The 20,828-nt window shown below is 34.5% G+C and overlaps 1 protein-coding gene across 1 annotated transcript; it reads right to left on the reverse strand.

Annotated features, from left to right (window-relative positions):
* Positions 1–1,496: 1,496 nt before the first annotated feature.
* Positions 1,497–19,104, reverse strand: LOC105346349 (protein disulfide-isomerase A3). Its single transcript, XM_011454889.4, has 13 exons — positions 18,896–19,104; positions 14,349–14,436; positions 14,012–14,129; positions 11,103–11,210; positions 10,799–10,925; positions 4,100–4,213; positions 3,716–3,838; positions 3,425–3,607; positions 3,223–3,325; positions 2,991–3,119; positions 2,446–2,525; positions 2,259–2,316; positions 1,497–2,146 (listed from the first exon to the last, which is right to left on the reverse strand). The coding sequence occupies exons 1-13, from the start codon at positions 19,027–19,029 to the stop codon at positions 2,033–2,035; spliced, it is 1,479 nt and encodes a 492-aa protein (XP_011453191.2). The 5' UTR covers positions 19,030–19,104; the 3' UTR covers positions 1,497–2,032.
* Between the last annotated feature and the right edge of the window lie 1,724 nt (positions 19,105–20,828).

The following is a 20,828-nucleotide window of genomic DNA, read 5'->3' on the forward strand; positions in this document are numbered from 1 at the left end:
AGGTAATAGCTTTCGCTTGCTATAGGAAAAACATTGAAATTTTCATACGTTTTTCATTTTTTAGGTACCAGCCCGATGAAGTACAAACTTCTTACTTTCACAGAAATTTCCAAATGTATAATGCGTATTTTGTCTTTTCTACAAGTTTGTACTCGATTAGGCTGACAGTAAACAAAGGCTTTGAAATGAATGCCTGTCCTCGATTTACTATACAAAATCACGAATGTCTGCTGACCCCTACTCTATTTTAAAGCTTCGTGATTTTAATATACAATTAATTCAGCGCTAAAATTTGTTAATTCTTATGGAATAGATATCAATAGATAATGTTAGGGGAAAAAATATGCTTAATTTGAAACTTTATTTTTTTTCACTTATGACCCAAAGTGGACCAAGGGGAGAGAATATATGTTCTGGACAAGGATAATTCAGACAATTCTGCTATGACCTAAATTGGACTTTGAAACTTGGTTCAAGGTCACTGAGCACCTTTTACAGAAAGACACTCTGTGGGTGAAGAACCAGTCAGATTGGGCCAAGGGGAGAAAAAATATGCTCCAGACAATTGATCAAACAAAGTCAAGGAGAAAAAATGGGATTTGGACAAGGATTTTACAGATGTCTGCTATGACCTCGAAACTTGATTCATGGAAACTGCATATCCCTTTCTAACAGGCAGTCTTGTGATAAATTCTATTAAGACTGGGTCAAGAGGAGAAAAATTATCTGCTTGGGCATTAACATTAACCTTCCCTTATATATGTCCGATATGACCTTGACTGGTTATCTAGAAACTGCTCAAGGTCACTATACACTACCACAAAAGTCTTTGGGGGAAGTATGATCCAGATTTGGCCATCGCCACTAAGGGGAGAGCATATACAGTCTGGAAAAGTATTGATGTAGGTTTGCTAAGACTTCAACTTACAACCTTGTTTCAAGGTCACTGAACACCATTTACCTAAAGGTGTAATATGTGCAAGACAGAGCCAAGAAGAGAAAATATGCTTTGGATGAATAAAGTCAGAGGGACAGATGTTGATCACTATAGTGTGTCCTAATGATGCACTTGCTAGAACATCCAGTACTATTTCCAACATTGAAAATTCTTGTAAAACTGATTACCGGTACAATAAGCAAATAGATTTCTATCCAATTATATCTTTTGTGAACTTTATATTGAATACAATTTGAAGTTCTTAATTTCAAAATGGGGCTTAATCCGTTCTCAACCAAACCTTTTACCTCTTTGAATACTGACAAGTGAGTAATGCCAGTGAACACAACAGACAGACATTTTCGCACATCCAATATATCAACATGGAAAACAAAGCTGAAGATGTAATCTGAGTTTGCTCTAAAAAGTCTCCATGTATGCCTCAGGTAAATCATCCCACATGGAATGTCATTTTTTTTTTAAGGCATGAACATGCATACTTCCAATATATCTACTCGTCCATTTATGATAGTAAAGACCAAAAACAACTCAACAATACAAAAAAAAATTTAATTTATTTCCCATTATTGTCTCCCACATTAAGAAACAAAAACCCTACAAAAGAATTGGAAAACAAAAAAATTTTTGGTTAGACACAAAACCAAAACTATTACAGGCATGTTTCAAGCACTTTTTGGCTGGAAAACATTAGAAATTGTGTAGTACAAACATTTGCAAGTTAAATGCATCAATCACTCATTAGGGGCCATTAGAATTGGTCCTTTGCTGTAAAATAAATACTCTACAATTCAACAATTGCTCTCACACAAACACCAAAAACGTGTGTATAATTCAAACTTTGATTCCTTATAAAGCTTTGTGACCCACATTTACAAAACTGTCAAAATAAAAAATGTTACCCATGGACAAAAAAGGAAAGTTAACCTGTGTCTAACAAAACCCCGACTGTCTATATGGTTGTCTGTGATACATGATAATGGAACTACTATAACGAATCAACAGACACAAGCATTCTCTCCACACTTATACTCGTTATGTAGCTTCACACTCAATCATACAACTTACTCCCCTCACTTATAATTCGGTCTTCTTCTTCTTCTTCTTTTTGCCATCACGATCAAAGCCTGACAATTCATTAGTGGCTTCTTTAGCCAAATATTTCAAGAAGTCATCAACTTCTCTACCACCCTGTTAAATAGAGGAGTACCAATAAACAGTTAACCAAAATCTTTTATCAAATCTTCATTAAGACAATTAAAGCAAATCTGAAAAATGAAAGACGGAAAATTGAAGTACTTACAGAATATCTTTTCGGACTATTTTTAGATCCTTTAGGAGCAAAATAGATTGTAGGGAACCTAGAAACAAATAATAGCCATAAAAAGAATCATTTTTACAGAGTTATTTTTCAACTGATCAAAAATCAAGAACATTTATCAAATACTAAAACTAATAATGATTTTATAACCATTGCATTTTACACTTACCCTGAAACTTCATAAGGTTTAGCAACATCATTGGCTGTGGCGTCCATTTTAGCAATAGTTATACCAGATTCTTCAGCAAGCTGCAAGGGATGATTAATAGAAAAAATATTTTTCAACTCTGATATTTATGTATCTTCCTTAAGCATTAGATTTACAATAAAACACTCTTATATCAAATTAAATAGAAATATATACATTTTTCAGTGTCTTTGCCTGTGATAACACTATGTATCGTTTTTGTACTATATAACCCATAACTTCAAATGCCTTATATTTTGGGCGCCAGTGGGGTTTGCTTATATATATTTAAATATTTAATCGTACAATAGCTTAAAATTATATAAATATAAGAAATAAGGAATCATTCTTTGAATATTATGAGGTGATAATTTCGGTCGGGACGTGATCATATCTATCAAATAGCCCTTCGAGCTTTATTGGATTTGATCACGCCCCGACCGAAATTATCACCTCATAATACTCAAAGAATGATTCCTTATTCCTTAATTCAAGCATCCAATGCAGTTTTCACAGCCTATACTGACCTTTTCTCCAAGTTCTGTGTATTTTGGTTCTAACTGCTTACAATGTCCACACCATGGGGCATAAAACTCGATGAGAACGTCCCTCTCAGAATCATTCACAATTTCATCAAAGTTTTTTGCAACTACAACCTGACAGAGGAGAAAATATCCAAAGTGTCAACCTTCATGTCTCTACTTCTCTCAATAAAAGAAAAGTTCAGAGCAGAAGTTTTAACATAATTCTTTCTCTCACCTTAACAGGAGCATCAGTGTTATCTGGTACTGGTTCCGATTTTAAGTAGGGTTCGACTTTGTCATCCAAAAAGTCACGAACAAACTTTTCAAGATTGTCCATTCTGCATCAGAAATGAAAGGAACATACCTGAATGTGTTTAAGTAGCCTTCAATTTATGAAATTTAACAAATTGCAAATAATATTATTGACCAAAACTTACGAGAATTCGTCGGACATGACGTATTTGCGGTCTCTCTCATCTCTGGCTGCCACCACAGGTTTGTCCCCACTGACATCCCCCAGTCCAAACTCTCCAAGCTCATAACTAAAATCCTTGCTGTTGCTGACAGCAAAGAAAATTTTCTTTCCTTCATCTTGGATCTTCTTGGCTACCTTCATCACCCTATTATTGAACAACAACAAAATAAAGTTAGCTCTTCTATCTAAAACACAACCAAGGTTTTGAAATACCATTATCTCCTGAAACTCTACTCATTATTTGCCAACAGACCTGTTTCTCCAGTAGTTTGTTCCTTTTTCGTTCTTGACATAATCCACATCATAAAAAGCAACAACCAAAGGTTTCTTAAATTTTTCAGCATTGCTCTGTGTTCTGTGGCCGCAGAGTCCGAGACTGAAACCAAAAATACAAGATTAGACAGAAATTATTGTGAAGTATGTCTTCTTTTTGAATAATTTTTCATGCTCATCATCTTCACTTGTCACTCTCAACATCACTCTACAATTTTTTTTTGTCAAAATGAAATTAAAATATAGCTACACAGTTTGATATATACATGCAATTCTTTTTTTTTTTAATATCCCGGTTTTGATTTTTAAAACCAAATAAATATGAACAGTATTAAAAATAATTAATTACAAGAATGCAACTTACATGTTGTTGTTGAGCCATTCTTTGATTTTGTACACTGTTGCATCATCAGTATATTTCAATTCAGATGGTTCAAACTTGTTACGTAGTCTCTTGGGTTGATATAAGACAATGTCGCTGAAAAAAAGAAAATTTAAACCCTATTCTTTAATCAAATAAAACCATGATCAATCACGCTTCTTAATCAGATAAATTCACTCTTCCTATGCAGGGCTCAAAGTAGACTTTTGGACAAAGTCACCAAATGGCAACCTACTTTAAATTTAACTTGCCATTTTCAAATTCAGGTCGCTAGTAGTAAAACTTTATGTAGCATTAAGATATCTGCATATTTTCTCTCTGACATTAAATATACTGTAGAAAATAATAAAAGAAGTGTAGTGTTGAAAAGGTTTTTATTTATTGCACGTTTCATGTCTGGCAAAAAAAGAAAATAATTTCCATCCATCCAGTCATATCGGTCAAAAATGACACATCACACTCATTATTATAATATTTTCTGGCACTAGAAGTTTTCGTTTACATTGTTTTTTGGGAGACAAGTCTACTAAATCTCCAAAATTGTACATTGTTTTGAATGGATACATAAAAGGAATCTCTTGTACGAAATTCTTTCACATTGAAGTAACAAAATAAGTTTACCTTTGCATAAAGTCTCACAAACATTACTAAAAGTATTTGTCTCATGCAGTTTTGCATATAAAGCTTCCATTGGACGAAGTCTCTTCTTATATATATTAATATAGGACTGAAACATGCCATGTTGTTTACTTTGAAAGATTTTTCAACCCAGTGTAAAATTTTTGAAAACAAATGGGGCGGATATTTTTACTGGCTTTTAATTTAAGTCGCAAAACCTAAACTTAAGTCGCATATGCGACCTATTTAGTCGCAACTTCGAGTCCTGCTATGATGATATTCTACAATAGAAATTAGGGCTGTCACGGTTCCAAATTTTTCAGGTTGGGTTGGGTCATAAAATTGTCAGTTCGATTTTGGTTTTTTCGGTTCTGGTCAACTCTCAAATTAAATAAATTTTTTGTAACTTCAAAGTTTATTTTTTCTACTTCTTCACTCTTTAAATAACAATTTTTAATACAATAACTAGTTTCCTGATTAGAAATTCAAATTACATTTGATAATTTTAAACAGAGACATAGTTATTTATGTTTCTGTTTTAATTAAATTTTTTAAAAAACTATATTTATTCATAGAATAATTTCACCACAGATAACATACTGAGCATTTTAAAGCCTTATGTACCACAAAGGATTATTAGTAAACAAGTGAAAAGCTGTCAATGTGACAGCAAACCAGGTTTTCTATTATGTGAACTATATCCATGTTAACGCTGAATTGATAAACACAACCTACCGTATCCAGTAAAATGGAGTATCCATATGCAATATTTTGCCAAAAAATGAATGAGTTCAAAAGCATGCAGCACTGTTAAGGCTTACTATGAAAATAACAGCGGATTTAAACGTTCACAAAACGATGCATCTATTACATGTATTACAAAATATTTATGTAAAATTATTTTATCATGATATAAATGTGATATCAAACAGTACGGTAAATGCTACTTTGTATGACACTTAGTGTGGTCCCCTGAATTGATAGTCCCGTGATATGTGTTGATGATTCTCCTGAACGAAGGTCATAAACAAATTTCTATATTACAAGGGCATACCCTTATTTGAATCAAAATTTTTAAATTATAATTAAATTCTACTTTTCTGGTAGATTCTGAAAAGTGCTGCTGCCTTGTATAGAGTTCATTTTTTATTAGAATAAATATCAAATAAATGAGCTCCAGTTGGAATTTATATGACCTTCGCTTAATATTTTACGTATTTATAAATTCATTCTCTAGATTTCATTGAAGCAGCAGCACTTTTTGATAAATTTAACATTCCCTTAATTTATATCCAAAAGATCGAAATGATCTGTTAGGTGTATGCCCTTGTAAAAAGCAGATTTACATAGGCTTCCCGATGACAAACACATCGCACTTGTACATTAAACACTCAAGAAAAAAAAAAATAAACGCTCTAAAAAATAATTACATGCCGAATCATGACAAGCATAGCAGATAGATTTTAATGGTATTATAATTGTTTTATGATTATGCTCCATTCATTTATAAAATGCATTTTCTCATGTTAAAAACTTGATTGATCCGCCTTTCTCTACACATAATTTGCGTCAAAATTTACAATATGATGTCACATTGACAATTGCACCGCAATCAGTCTGTTGTTTTTATTTATTTGACTACAAAGTTGCACGCATAGGTATTTTTTAGTGTAGTTTAATGTTTCCGTACCCATGACAATAGGAAATTACTTGATTTATTGTCATTTTTGACAACTTGTTGTTTTGTATGATGTCATAGTTAACATTTCCCGTACTTTCTGGTCAGCATGACCACAAAGTAAGCCTTAACAGTGCTGCGCAGGTATTTTTTCATAAATTATCAGAAATCAATATCCTAGCAATATGCACACCTCTGATATATGTACAATTGATCTGCAAAAGAACAACTTCATATTTTAACAAGAGGCCCATGGGCCACATCACTCACCTGAACAGCAGTTCCTTGTAACATTACATTTCGTAGCATATGCTTTTTCTATTTTAAACATTGAACCCCTTTCTGGGGACCCAGTAATGGTCCGAGGTTTATGGTTGGCTTGAACAACATAAATAGTAAAATAGGAATGAAAATGTGTAGCACTGCGGTGGGACCGCACGTACACAACCTGAAAAACTGAACGTGGAAGAGTTCCACTTCAAGTGGAATAACTCTCAGACTGTACAGAACATTAAGAAAGATAACTCTTGGTTCTACTACATTAGAGTTTACACAATTTGAGGATCCTTGCATAGTAATCTCACAAACTGTAGCATTATAGTTCTCGAGAAGAACTTTTTAAAAACATTTTCAATATATCTTTCTATGTTAAACTTTGAACCCCTTTTGGGGCCACAGTATTAGTCCAGTGCTAAAGTTTTAATTATTTGGAATCTACATTATTTAAGGATGCTTGCATAGTTATCTCACAAGCTGAAGCATTATAGTTCCCTAGAAAAAGATTTTTCAACATTTTCCCTCTATATTTCTATGCTAAACTTTGAACACCTCTTGGGGCCCCAGTATTAGATTGAGGTCACGGCTTTTATAATTTCGAATCTACACTATTTGAGGGTGCTTACGTAGTTATCTGACAAATTGATGCATTGTAGTTCTCGAAAAGAAGATTTTTAAACATTTTCCATATATACCGGTACTTCTACATTTAACTTTAAACCCATCTTGGGTCCCTAGTATTAGTCCAGGGGTCACTATTTTAAAACTGTCGAACCTTCATTATCCAAGGTTGTATGCATGATAGTAATCTCACAAATTGAAGCATTGTAGTTCTCGAGAAGAAGATTTTTTAACCTGTTACCTTTATATTTCTATAATAAACTTTGACCCCATCTTGGGGCCCCATTATTGGTCCGGGGGTCACGATTTTACGAATTAGGAATCTACATAAGCGAAGGATGCATGCATAGATATTCCACTAACTAAAACATTGTAGTTCTTGAGAAGAAATTTTTTAAACTTTTCCTTTGTTTTTTAAAATGTTTAAATTTTGAACCCCTCTTGGTGCCCATCAATTGTCCGGGAGTTACAATTTTTTGAATCTACATTATTTAAGGATGTACATGTATGCATAGTAATATCCCAAATAGTTGCACGATGGTTCTTGAGAAGATTTTAAAACATTTTCCTATATATGTTAAAATCTAAACCCCTCCTGGGGCCCCACTTTTGTTCGGGGGTCACGATTTTTACAATCTTCACTATATATACAACCTTTTGTGTATGTATTGGCATTTTTGGTGAAGTGGTTCTTGAGAAGAAAATTTTTAAACATTTTTCATATGTAGTTCTATGTTAAATTTTGATCCCCGCCTGGGGCCCCAGTTTTGGTCCGAGGGTCACGATTTTTACAATTTAGAATCTTCATTATACATACAAGCTTTTGTGTAAATATTGGCATTTCTGGTGCAGTGGTTCTTGAGAAGAAGATTTTTTAAACATTTTCTTATGTATTTCTATGTTAAACTTTGAACCCCGCCTGGGGCCCCAGTTTTGGTCCGAGGGTCACGATTTTTACAATTTAGAATCTTCACTATATATACAAGCTTTTGTGTAAATATTGGCATTTCTGGTGCAGTGGTTCTTGAGAAGAAGATTTTTTAAACATTTTCCTATGTATTTCTATGTTAAACTTTGAACCCCGCCTGGGGCCCCAGTTTTGGTCCGAGGGTCACGATTTTTACAATTTAGAATCTTCACTATATATACAAGCTTTTGTGTAAATATTGGCATTTCTGGTGCCGTGGTTCTTGAGAAGAAGATTTTTTAAACATTTTCCTATGTATTTCTATGTTAAACTTTGAACCCCGCCTGGGGCCCCAGTTTTGGTCCGAGGGTCACGAATTTTACAATTTAGAATCTTCACTTTGTATACAAGCTTTTGTGTAAATATTGGCATTCCTGGTGCAGTGGTTCTTGAGAAGAAGATTTTTTAAACATTTTCCTATATATTTCTATGTTAAACTTTGAACCCCTCCTGGGGCCCCAGTTTTGGTCCGAGGGTCAAGATTTTTACAATTTAGAATCTTCACTATGTATACAAGCTTTTGTGTAAATATTGGCATTTCAGGTGCAGTGGTTCTTGAGAAGAAGATTTTTTAAACATTTTCCTATGTATTTCTATATATGTTAAACTTTGAACCCCGCCTGGGGCCCCAGTTTTGGTCCGAGGGTCACGATTTTTACAATTTAGAATCTTCACTATATATACAAGCTTTTGTGTAAATATTGGCATTTCTGGTGCAGTGGTTCTTGAGAAGAAGATTTTTTAAACATTTTCCTATGTATTTCTATGTTAAACTTTGAACCCCGCCTGGGGCCCCAGTTTTGGTCCGAGGGTCACGATTTTTACAATTTAGAATCTTCACTATGTATACAAGCTTTTGTGTAAATATTGGCATTTCTGGTGCAGTGGTTCTTGAGAAGAAGATTTTTTAAACATTTTCCTATGTATTTCTATGTTAAACTTTTTAACCCCACCTGGGGCCCCAGTTTTGGTCCGAGGGTCACGATTTTTACAATTTAGAATCTTCACTTTGTATACAAGCTTTTGTGTAAATATTGGCATTCCTGGTGCAGTGGTTCTTGAGAAGAAGATTTTTTAAACATTTTCCTATGTATTTCTATGTTAAACTTTGAACCCCGCCTGGGGCCCCAGTTTTGGTCCGAGGGTCACGATTTTTACAATTTAGAATCTTCACTATGTATACAAGCTTTTGTGTAAATATTGGCATTTCTGGTGCAGTGGTTCTTGAGAAGAAGATTTTTTAAACATTTTCCTATGTATTTCTATATATGTTAAACTTTGAACCCCGCCTGGGGCCCCAGTTTTGGTCCGAGGGTCATGATTTTTACAATTTAGAATCTTCACTATATATACAAGCTTTTGTGTAAATATTGGCATTTCTGGTGCAGTGGTTCTTGAGAAGAAGATTTTTTAAACATTTTCCTATGTATTTCTATGTTAAACTTTGAACCCCGCCTGGGGCCCCAGTTTTGGTCCGAGGGTCACGATTTTTACAATTTAGAATCTTCACTATATATACAAGCTTTTGTGTAAATATTGGCATTTCTGGTGCAGTGGTTCTTGAGAAGAAGATTTTTAAAGACATGCACCCTATACTCACTGTTTCGCAATTATCTCCCTTTTGAAAAGGGCTGTGCCCTTTATTTTAACAATTTATAATCCCCTTTCCATAAGGATGCTTTGTACCAAATTTGGTTAAATTTGGCCCAGTGGTTTTTGAGAAGAAGTTGAAAATGTGAAAAGTTTACAGACGGACGGACAGACGGACGGACGGACGACGGACAACGGGTGATCAGAAAAGCTCACTTGAACCTTCGGTTCAGGTGAGCTAAAAACTGTCGGAGGAGTTATCCATACAATGAGAGTACCCTATGACTTCTGGCTTTCTAATTTAATCTCACTACTGTAGATTCCTAATTAAACATGAGGAATTAATATCCACGTAAAATCGCGAGGAGCACCCTTTGCAAATTTTAAAATCTCGCCATTATTCTTTGAAAGTTGAGATGTGTGAAAAATAAGGATAAAAGTTCTGCTTTCGCGACTTTATATTGTGGCGATTTAACACAAAACAGCAGGATCTCGGAATTAAGTACTTGCATAATAAAAGGAATTTACAGTATTATCTAATCCAGAAAATTCTTACACTAAACATTTCTATTAACAAATATTGAGAACATGTTCGATGTCCAAATCGTAGGCCGCCATCTTTGTTTATTGAACTAGTATTTTTCTTTTATACACAGGTAAATCGCGTGATACTTTTATTTCGGATGAGCGAATAATCATCGGTATACATGGCCAGTTGTATACATGTAAATTTTTATTAAAAACAAACAAGTCCACACTACCGAGCCTTTCAATTTTGATGCCATTTTTCATAAGATACGGATTCTTTTACACAAATCGGAATTGAACTGAAATCCGGAAAAACAGAACTGAAACCAAACAAATTGTTCTGCGGTTCTCGGTTATTTCGGGTACCCGTGACAGCCCTAATAGAAATGCTTTAAACTCTCACTTCTTAAATCCATATTTATCCAGAACTGCTTTGCTTGAGGTGTGTGCAAACTTGAGATCTGTGCTCATGGCATCAGCAACCTTTTGGAATGTTTTTGAAAGCTCACTCTCCCCATCCTCAAAGAATCCTGCAAATAAAACAAGTACATTGCAAACACCAACTGACATGGTATGGAGACCTCGAATATTTCTACCTTAATTTTACCACAAGCAAGAGAGAGCAATATCTTTTTTTCTTAATCCCATACACATGACCTATACATCTTATCTACTTCATTTCAAATGCTGTCCTACATGTAGCCCACCTATTACTCCATAGTCTGCCTTAGAAAGAAACTTCTCAGCATCAGCAACATTATTGAGTTCTTTAGATGTTGGCCCAGCTCTAGTCTGCATGTACTTAATGATGCCATCTGAAAGAAACCAATAAAACATTAATTAAATGTGCTTAGGATATATGTGAGGAACTTAAAAGAACTTTTGATATACTTTTTATAAGTAAAAGTAAGCAAATTACTTTTTCAGAACGACTACTGTGGAATCATCATTGTTCATTTACGGAATAGAACTCACTACCAATGAAATTGCGTACCCACGAACCAGGCCAATTTTGGCTACCCACGAACATTGACCCCAACAAATAATCAAAGTATCGAAGAACTGACGGGAGTTGATTTTATCGATGTTTATTTATTTGAAATTCAATGATATGTTATTTTGCATGACAAGTGCAGGTAGTTTCTAATCTGTATTTGAATTACACACATTTTTATAATATGAATTTTCAGACTTTTTTGACACAAGAATGTTGATAAAACCCCATATGAATCATGTTAAGTAATATTTAAAGATAGAATTAATTTAATTCAATCAAACTATGTATCAGTGATAGATATATTTCTGGAAAATTTAGGGATCCAAGCAATATTGAACTCTCGTTTTGTTCAACCAAACGCTCGGCTGTCGCCGTTAATCTCCGACAAGCAAGAGAGACTCTCTGCTTGTCGGAGATTTACAGAGACAGCCGAGCGTCGAGTTGAACGAGACTATATTGAACTCTGGCGTACGAATACATAAAACTACAAACAAGAGGCCAATTGGCCTTAACGGTCACCTGAGTAGCATATATCCAATACACAAACTTGTCATGGAGTCTCATATATGCATCTAATTAATTAGGTTTCATACTGGAGTAGAAAAATTATAAATTTGTAATGACAACCACATTTAATTCAAAAAGAACTGTGAAACCTATAATTTTGGTGAAAAACTAAAAGATCTGGTCTACAAAATAATGAATTTAGTTTTCCTTTCAGGTGTGTGGGGGTAAAGAAGATAATTTTTTAACGTTATATGCATTAACATCTATACATCCATTTTGGCCCTGCCCTAGAGTCAAAACCCATACCCCAGGGGACATGAAAATTAAAATTTCAGTAGAGGACTTCCTGGTAAACATAATTATTAGTCGTTTTTTTTATACAGATGTATGAGAATAGAGAAGAAGATTTTTAAACATTATATATGCATTTACACTTTATTGCCATATTGCCCCCCCCCCCCCATGTCCTGAACCCCTGACCCAGGGGCCATGAATTTCACAATTTAGGTAAAGGAGATTGTGGATATCATAACCATGTATTCAGTTTTTTGCCCACATGTGTGGGAGTAGAGAAGAAGATTTTCTTAGATTTAATACATTTTTACTATTTGGCCATATTGGCCCCACCCTAGAGCATGAACACCTAACAAAGGGGTCATGAATTTCACAATTTTAGTAGAGAGCCTCATGGACATCATAATCATGCATTTAGTTTTTAACAAATATATATAGGAGTAGAGAAGAAGATTTTCTAAGATTTAATACATTTTTACTATTTGGCCATATCGGCCCCACCCTAGAGCCTGAACCCCTGACCGAGGGGTCGTGAATTTCACAATTAAGGTAGAGGGCTTCATGGACATCATAAACATGCATTTAGTTTTTAACAAATATATATGGGAGTAGAGAAGAAGATTTTCTAAGATTTAATATATTTTTACTATTTGGCCATATTGGCCCCACCCTAGAGCCTGAACCCCTGACCCAGGGGTCATGAATTTCACAATTTAGGTAGAGGGTTTCATGGACATCATAATCATGCATTTAGTATTTAACAAATATATATGAGAGTAGAGAAGAAGATTTTCTAAGATTTAATACATTTTTACTATATGGCCATATTGGCCCCACCCTAGAGCATGAACACCTAACAAACGGGTCATGAATTTCACAATTTAGGTTGAGGGCTTCATGGACATCATTATCATGCATTTAGTTTTTAACAAATATATATGATAGTAGAGAAGAAGATTTTCTAAGATTTAATATATTTTTACTATTTGGCCATATTGGCCCCACCCTAGAGCCTGAACCCCTGACCCAGGGGTCATGAATTTCACAATTAAGGTAGAGGGCTTCATGGACATCATAACCATGCATTTAGTTTTTAACAAATATATATGGGAGTAGAGAAGAAGATTTTCTAAGATTTTAATACATTTTTACTATATGGCCATATTGGCCCCACCCTAGAGCCAGAACCCCTGACCCAGGGACCATAAATTTCACAATTTTGGTAGAGGGCCTCATGGACATCATAACCATGCATTCAGTTTTTTCCTCACATGTGTGGAAGTAGAGAAGAAGATTTTTGAAAATTTGGCTTTTTTTGCATGTTTGGCCCCGTCCGTGGCACCCCAGGGGTGGTAGAGCCATAAATTTCACAATTTAGATTCTTCTTACCATAGAGATGCTTCACACCAAAAATGGTAACGATTGGCCTGGTAGTTTCCAAGAAGAAGTTAAAAATGTAAAATTGTTAACGCACGACGCACGACGCACAACGCACGACGACGGACGAAGACCAATTGCAATAGGTCACCTGAGTGACTCAGGTGACCTAAAAATATCTTAATTGTACGTACCATTTAAAATCTGGCTATTTTCAAGGTATTTATAAATAAGTTTCCTTGGAAAAAAAAGCTTTAGCATACATTATTTCGAATTTATCAATTATTTTCAAGAGCTAAGTCTTGTCAGCGGCGATAATTTGTGCTTTGGTCCAAACACTGTTTCCCTTTGGTTTGTCAGAGTAACTGCATAAGAGAATTGATTAAAATCAACTCCCAAAAATGATTCCACAGTAAATTTACATATAAATCCATCCATTACCTGCTTCTCTTGGTCCTCCATATTCCTCAGAAAATTCTCCAGCCCTAAAGATCTTTAGTGTTGGATATCCACTAACTCCAAACTTTTTACATGTTTCCTCACTTGCAGTACAATCAACCTACATTGATCATAATATTCATGTATTTATTACATAAACAAGAACTTTGCCAGACTGGTTTTTCCAACAACAACAACAAAAATTCTGAAAAACAAATTGTTGCCAAGTTGATGTTACGCAGTATTTTTTGTTATGATTCATTTTGAACTTGACTCTTATTTTTAAAGTGATATACAAAAATCAGTGACCATGCAACTCAGGACTGATGTGATGCATTACCTTTGCTAGGGGCACAGGTGGATCATTGTCTTTCAGTGAAGTGGCAGCTCTCTCATATTCTGGTGCCAGTTTCTTACAATGACCACACCTATTGGTCAAAAGTTTTCACATGATTTCAAGTAAATGTGACACATTATTTCCTTGTTTTCAATTATGGACTATATTTAATGATTTTCATACATCTTCCTGATCAACACCTTTTTATTACACAGTGGCATTATATATCAATAATTGATGCAAGTACTGTATGTTAAATAATAAACACATATTAGCAAATAGTAAAGTGTTTAAAGGTCATGGGTTCTGTGATGCTTAGGCAAAAAAAAAAATTATTCCTGTTTTCTGTTGCCCGATCGCCCCTTTCTTTTATCCTAGGACCCTAAACATTGTGGTGATCGGTAACTTTGCCAGAATTTCCTCAGAAAGAGAAATGAAGGTGCCCAGTCTTCTGAGTTCACAATCGTGTAAATAAACCTCAAAGAATGATAGCAAACAAATGTACAGTCATTTTTATAGCATAAATTAACCTTGTGGTAAATAACTTGCGACTATCTTATCTTCAGGGGTTATAAATACGGGTGATGCAACAACATACTGTTCATTGGAATTACAATCTAATTAAAATTAGACGTTCTGAATCCGCTACCGCTTCTCAAACATCTAACAACATCCCATGCAGGGTTACGTCAGTGTAACCTTTCAAATATGAATAAACATTTCAGAATTATCCAATCAGATTCGTGTTCCTAAAATCGACTCAGTTGAAGTTTCAAATTGGCGTCAGAAGAAGTGATTCGGTTATTCAACGTTAAAAAGCTTAAAAAAGAACAAGAAGATATATTAAGGTGCATTTTGGAAGCATTTCCTACAAAAGCCCGCGTTACACACTTTGTGATTGAGATCCGATCTTTTGGTTACTTCCGTATACAATCTACCCGTTTTAGTTTTTAGCTCACCTGAGCCAAAGGTTCAAGTGAGCTTTTCTGATCACAATTTGTCCGTTATCTGTCGTCGTTGTCGTTGTGTATACTTTTCACATTTTCATCTTCTTCTCAAGAACCACTGGGCAGACTTCAACCAAATTTGGCACAAAGCACCACTAGGTAAAGGGGATTCAAGTTTATTCAAATGAAGGACCACGCCCTTTTTAAAGGGGAGATAATTGAGATTTATTGAAAATTTGTTGGTATTTTTCAAAAATCTTCTTCTCAAAAACTATTCTGCCTGGAAAGCTTAAACTTGTGTGGAGGCATCCTCAGGTAGTATAGATTCAAGTTTGTTCAAATCATGGTCCCCGGGGGTAGGGTGGGGCCACAATTGGGGGATCAAGTTTTACATAGGAGCATATAGAGAAAATCTTAAAAATCTTCTTCTCAAAAACTATTGGGCCAGAAAAGCTCAAATTATAGTGGAAGCATCCTCAGAAAGTGTAGATTCAAATTTGTACAAATCATAGTCCCTGGTGGTATGGTGGGGCCACAATGGGGGAATGGGTTTTTACATAGGAATATATAGAGAACATCTTTAAAAATCTTCTTCTCAAAAACTATTAGGCCAGGAAATCTCAAATTTAAAATGGAAGCATCCTCAGGTAGTGTAGATTCAAGTTTGTTCAAATCATGGTCCCTGTGGGTAGGGTTGGGCCACAAGAGGGGGATCAAGTTTTACATAGGAATATATAGAGAAAATCTTTAAAAATCTTCTTCTCAAAAACTATTAGGCCAGGAAAGCTCAAATTTAAGTGGAAGCATCCTCAGATAGTGTAGATTCAATTTTTTTCAAATCATGGCCCCCGGGGGTAGGGTGGGCCTACAATTGGGGGATAAATTTTTATACAGGAATATATGGAGAAAATCTATAAAAAAAATTCTTTTAAAAACTATTTGGCCAAGAAAGCTCAAATTGGCGTATAACTATCCTCAGATAATGTAGATTCAAGTTTGTTCAAATCATGGTCCCTAGGGGTAGGGTGGGGCCACAATGGGGGATAAATTTTTATATATAGAGAAAATCTTTAAAAATCTTCTTCTCAAAACCATTGGGCCAGGAAAGCCCAAATTTGAGTGGAAGCATCCCCAGATCGTATAGATTCAAGTTTGTTTAAATAATAGTCCAGGGGTAGGGTGAGGCCACAAGAGGGGGATCAAGTTTTACATAGGAATATATAGAGAAAATCTTTAAAAATCTTCTTCTCAAAAACTATTAGGCCAGGAAAGCTCAAATTTAAGTGGAAGCATCCTCAGATAGTGTAGATTCAATTTTTTTCAAATCATGGCCCCCGGGGGTAGGGTGGGCCTACAATTGGGGGATAAATTTTTATACAGAAATATATGGAGAAAATCTATAAAAAAAATTCTTTTAAAAACTATTTGGCCAAGAAAGCTCAAATTGGCGTATAACTATCCTCAGATAATGTAGATTCAAGTTTGTTCAAATCATGGTCCCTAGGGGTAGGGCGGGGCCACAATGGGGGATAAATTTTTATATATAGAGAAAATCTTTAAAAATCTTCTTCTCAAAACTATTGGGCCAGGAAAGCCCAAATTTGAGTGGAAGCATTCCCAGATCGTATAGATTCAAGTTTGTTTAAATAATAGTCCAGGGGTAGGGTGAGGCCACAAGAGGGGGATCAAGTTTTACATAGGAATATATAGAGAAAATCTTTAAAAATCTTCTTTTTAAAGACTATTTGGACAGATAAGCTTAAACTTGTGTAGAGGCATCCTCAGTGTAAATTCAAGTTTGCAAAATCACAGTCCCTAGTGGTTAGGCGGGGCCATGATGGCGGTTTGAATTTTTACATAGGAATATATAGAGAAAAACTTTAAAAATATTCTGGGAAAGTTTTCGGTCCAAAACTCAGTACTTAGTGTTAAAGCACAAGTTATGTAGATTTAAGTTTGATGAAACCATGATTCCTTAGAGAAAAGTGGGGCCACGAAATTGGGGGGGGGGGGGGGTTATATAGGAATAGAGAAAAATCTTCTTACAGGTACAACAACAAAAGGGGCTTGGTATTTACCCCCCAAAAAAAGACGTGGATAAAAATTGGCAGATTTTCAAATTTTTTTTTAGCAAGATCTACTGTACTTAGTTGTCAAGATATTTTGATACTGTAATGCTAATTTGGTCAGAATTAAGGCAATTGTTGCTCAGGTGAGTGATGTGGCCCCTGGGCCTCTTGTTTTGGTAGAACTTGTGAATAATATCAGTCCCATCAGCTGTCTTTTCGTATTGGACAAACGAAAATCCACATATAATACAGGCATCTCCTAAAACACAAGTTTTCCTCGTCATGGGCTTTTCTTTCGATTTGAACACCTCGGTCATCTACGTATGTCGATAAAAAAAGCAGAGGAGTTCTGAGCCCTCAGCCAAAGAGTCGGAGTCATGATTTCATTGGTTAACTGAAAGGTCACACTGACGTGACCCTGCATGGGATTTTGTTAGATGTTTGAGAAGCGATAGCGGATTCAGAACGTCTAACTTTAATTAGATTGTTGGAATTACAAAAACGATGTTTATTACTTTTATTAAGTCCTGATATAACAGTTAATTAATAACCTGTTATTAGTTAATAACTGCAATAAATGTTGGAATTATCATGAAACTGCTTTTTATATTATCTTGAGAATTAAACAGATCCTATACAGAACATAGTAAGTGGGTCAAAGGGTTGGACTAATACCCCAAATACACGGAAGTACAGAGATTGATTTAATTAATATTGACATTAAGCTAATACTATACAGAAATATTTATCCAGAAAAAGATAATTAAATATATTCATACACATGTAGATTAAATCTTACAAATAATATTAGTTTTTATTTTTGATTTTAAAAAATCTATTTGTTTTCTTTGCCTGTTGTTTCTATACATCAATAATACAAAGACCTTTGGAAATTTTAAGTCATCATTAAAATACTGTACACAATATTTAAAAAAGAAACAATTTTCCCTACCTAACTAACTTAATTTTTTTGGTCAGGCGACAGGAAACAGAAATATTTTTTTTTTTGGCCTTAGCATAAAAATAAATTGGACAATTTTTTCCTCATAATTGGCATTTCATTGAATTGTAATTTAGCTAAATCTTCTGTACACTTGAAGCTAGTCTACTTAGAAGTGTTTGATGATAAAATTACTGAAAAATATATTTCTAATAATTAATACAGTACATGATTAAATTTTTGCAAATTAAACATGTATATCAATAAGGCGTATTTGGTGAGGCTATTATGCTTTAAGAGAAATACAATTTATGTTGGTGGAAGAAAAAAAAAATTTACAGAATGTGTCATATTTTATTGACATAAAAAGAGGCAGTCTATTGTTACTGGGTGGGGTACATATAACAAGAGGGACAGCTTGGGGGAGGGGTGCCCTTAATAAATTACACAACACAAATTATAATATGAATCTGTATTACTTAACAATACAAACAAAATCGCAAGCAAAAAATACGCACACAAAAGAAATGTTGTAAAACTTAAAAAGTGTCGACTTTGTCTTGAATAAAACTACCGGCTTCGGTGAAAACTTACCATGGTGCAAAAAATTCAACTAAAATTAATTCGTGTTCAGCAATTCTGGATGAAAAGTCCGAATCAGTAAACTCTAAAACATCGCTTGCCAAAGTTGAAGTGACAAAAGCTAAAAGGGCTAATATAGCCTTCATTTTCCACGCCGATATGTGCCAACACAGTTCCTTTCAGTCGTGGAGTACTCGTGTGTGCTGTCGAGCGCTGATTGGTCCACATTACTTCCGGTTTTCATGGGGGGAAAAAATTAAGTTGTACTTCAAACTATTCTACTGTATTATTGATTTCTTTCTTTACTTTACACTATGATCTGTGGAAAATCTATAAATCATTAGGGCAAATATTCATAAATACAAGTAATAGCTTTCCAAAAAGCTTGCATGACTAAACAAAATTAGTCAATGGAAGCATGCTTGTATCAATAAGGCTAGCTTATCAGAAAAGAATTTTAATTTTCGCTGCTTATCATAAAGAACATGGGCGTACAAGGCGTTGCATATCCCTCACTCGGAGCAATGAAGACGAAAGAATTTTAATTCAAGTTAGATTATTAATTTTTGACCTGTATGCATTGTTTTCCTTATAAATTTCACGATGGAAGTCAGTATTGTGCTTTCATTCTATAAACACGACAGGTATTGGTTTCCAAATTAAACTGCACATCGTTTTTTGCCTAAACCTTGGATCATTCACTGTTTTTAATTGCTAATTAGGTCCTTAAAGTACTTTTATTTAAAGAATAAGTTTAGTTTGATTTTTATTCTTGATTTATTAAAATGGAGTCTAGACCATAATGGGTCAAATTTGTGATTTTTACCAAAAACGTTCTATACGAGAGTTGTTCGGAAATTACTGAGACATTTACTCTTAATTCCTTGGGGGAAAAGATAAATCCTTGAAATTTCACCAAAACGTTCACCAGGATAGAGTTTATCAATGTAAAACATTTATTATCCATAGCATGATTAGATCATTCCTGGTAAGCTGACCAAATTGCCATCGCCCAGTGAAGCGGCGCAACCGCAAACTTACTGCAACGTCATTTTAACGCTTCTTATTGATCCTATGTTTTAAAAACCTAACAAACAAAGGGAAATTAGAATGTAAACAAAAGATGTTTTGTTTACATTTCAAGATGTCAACATTCGCATATTCCCCCCATTCTTGATTTTTGTGGGGGAAAAATCGGGTCATTTCTAACCGAAAGTCAAATTACTGTGAAATGTCTCCTACAGTGATTCTGTGTACATCTTCTAGAACTGTTTACATCAGTTAGTGTGTAAAAAGTACTTGATATTTAGTCACTTTGTCTGAATTCTAGCTAAACAATTAGTGAAAAAAGACGATAAACTGAAGTTCTTTATTCCTTGCCATCGTATAGTTTTTGTTAAAGCAACTGGGTGGCATTAAAAGGTCTTTTTTCGAAATTTCCATCAATTTGATGTAAATTCGTTGAGCCGCATTGACGTCAAATTTCTATATACTGTCGTTTTCAACTTCCTATTGCTTGGTAAATATATCTGTACCATATCCGTATTTCAACTCAAACACTCATGAAACTTGATCAAAATTAAGTCACAATAAAAAGCAAAATGAACATATATAATCTGATTTCTTTTATCATAATCTGTAACTTTGCGGACACTTAGATAGACGATGTTTTAGTTTTCTTATTCTCCGAGTTTATTTTTTAAATATTACTTTCTTTAATTATATGTTGAGGTTTCTTCAATGTTCATGTCAATTTTCACCATAATTCGTCACTTAGAAATGGAAATATCCGTGTTGTCTCAATAATTCCGAACAACCCTCGTTCTTTATTCATTATTGTCAAAGAGTAAAATTTATTCACCCGTAATCTAATCAATCGCAACTTCTCGGGCCTTTCCGGCAAGCTCGGAAAAACACCTCGAATGTATTAACAACCGGATGTTAG

This window comes from Magallana gigas, chromosome 6 (assembly GCF_963853765.1).
Source record: "Magallana gigas chromosome 6, xbMagGiga1.1, whole genome shotgun sequence".
In the NCBI taxonomy this organism is placed as follows: Eukaryota; Metazoa; Mollusca; class Bivalvia; order Ostreida; family Ostreidae; genus Magallana; species Magallana gigas.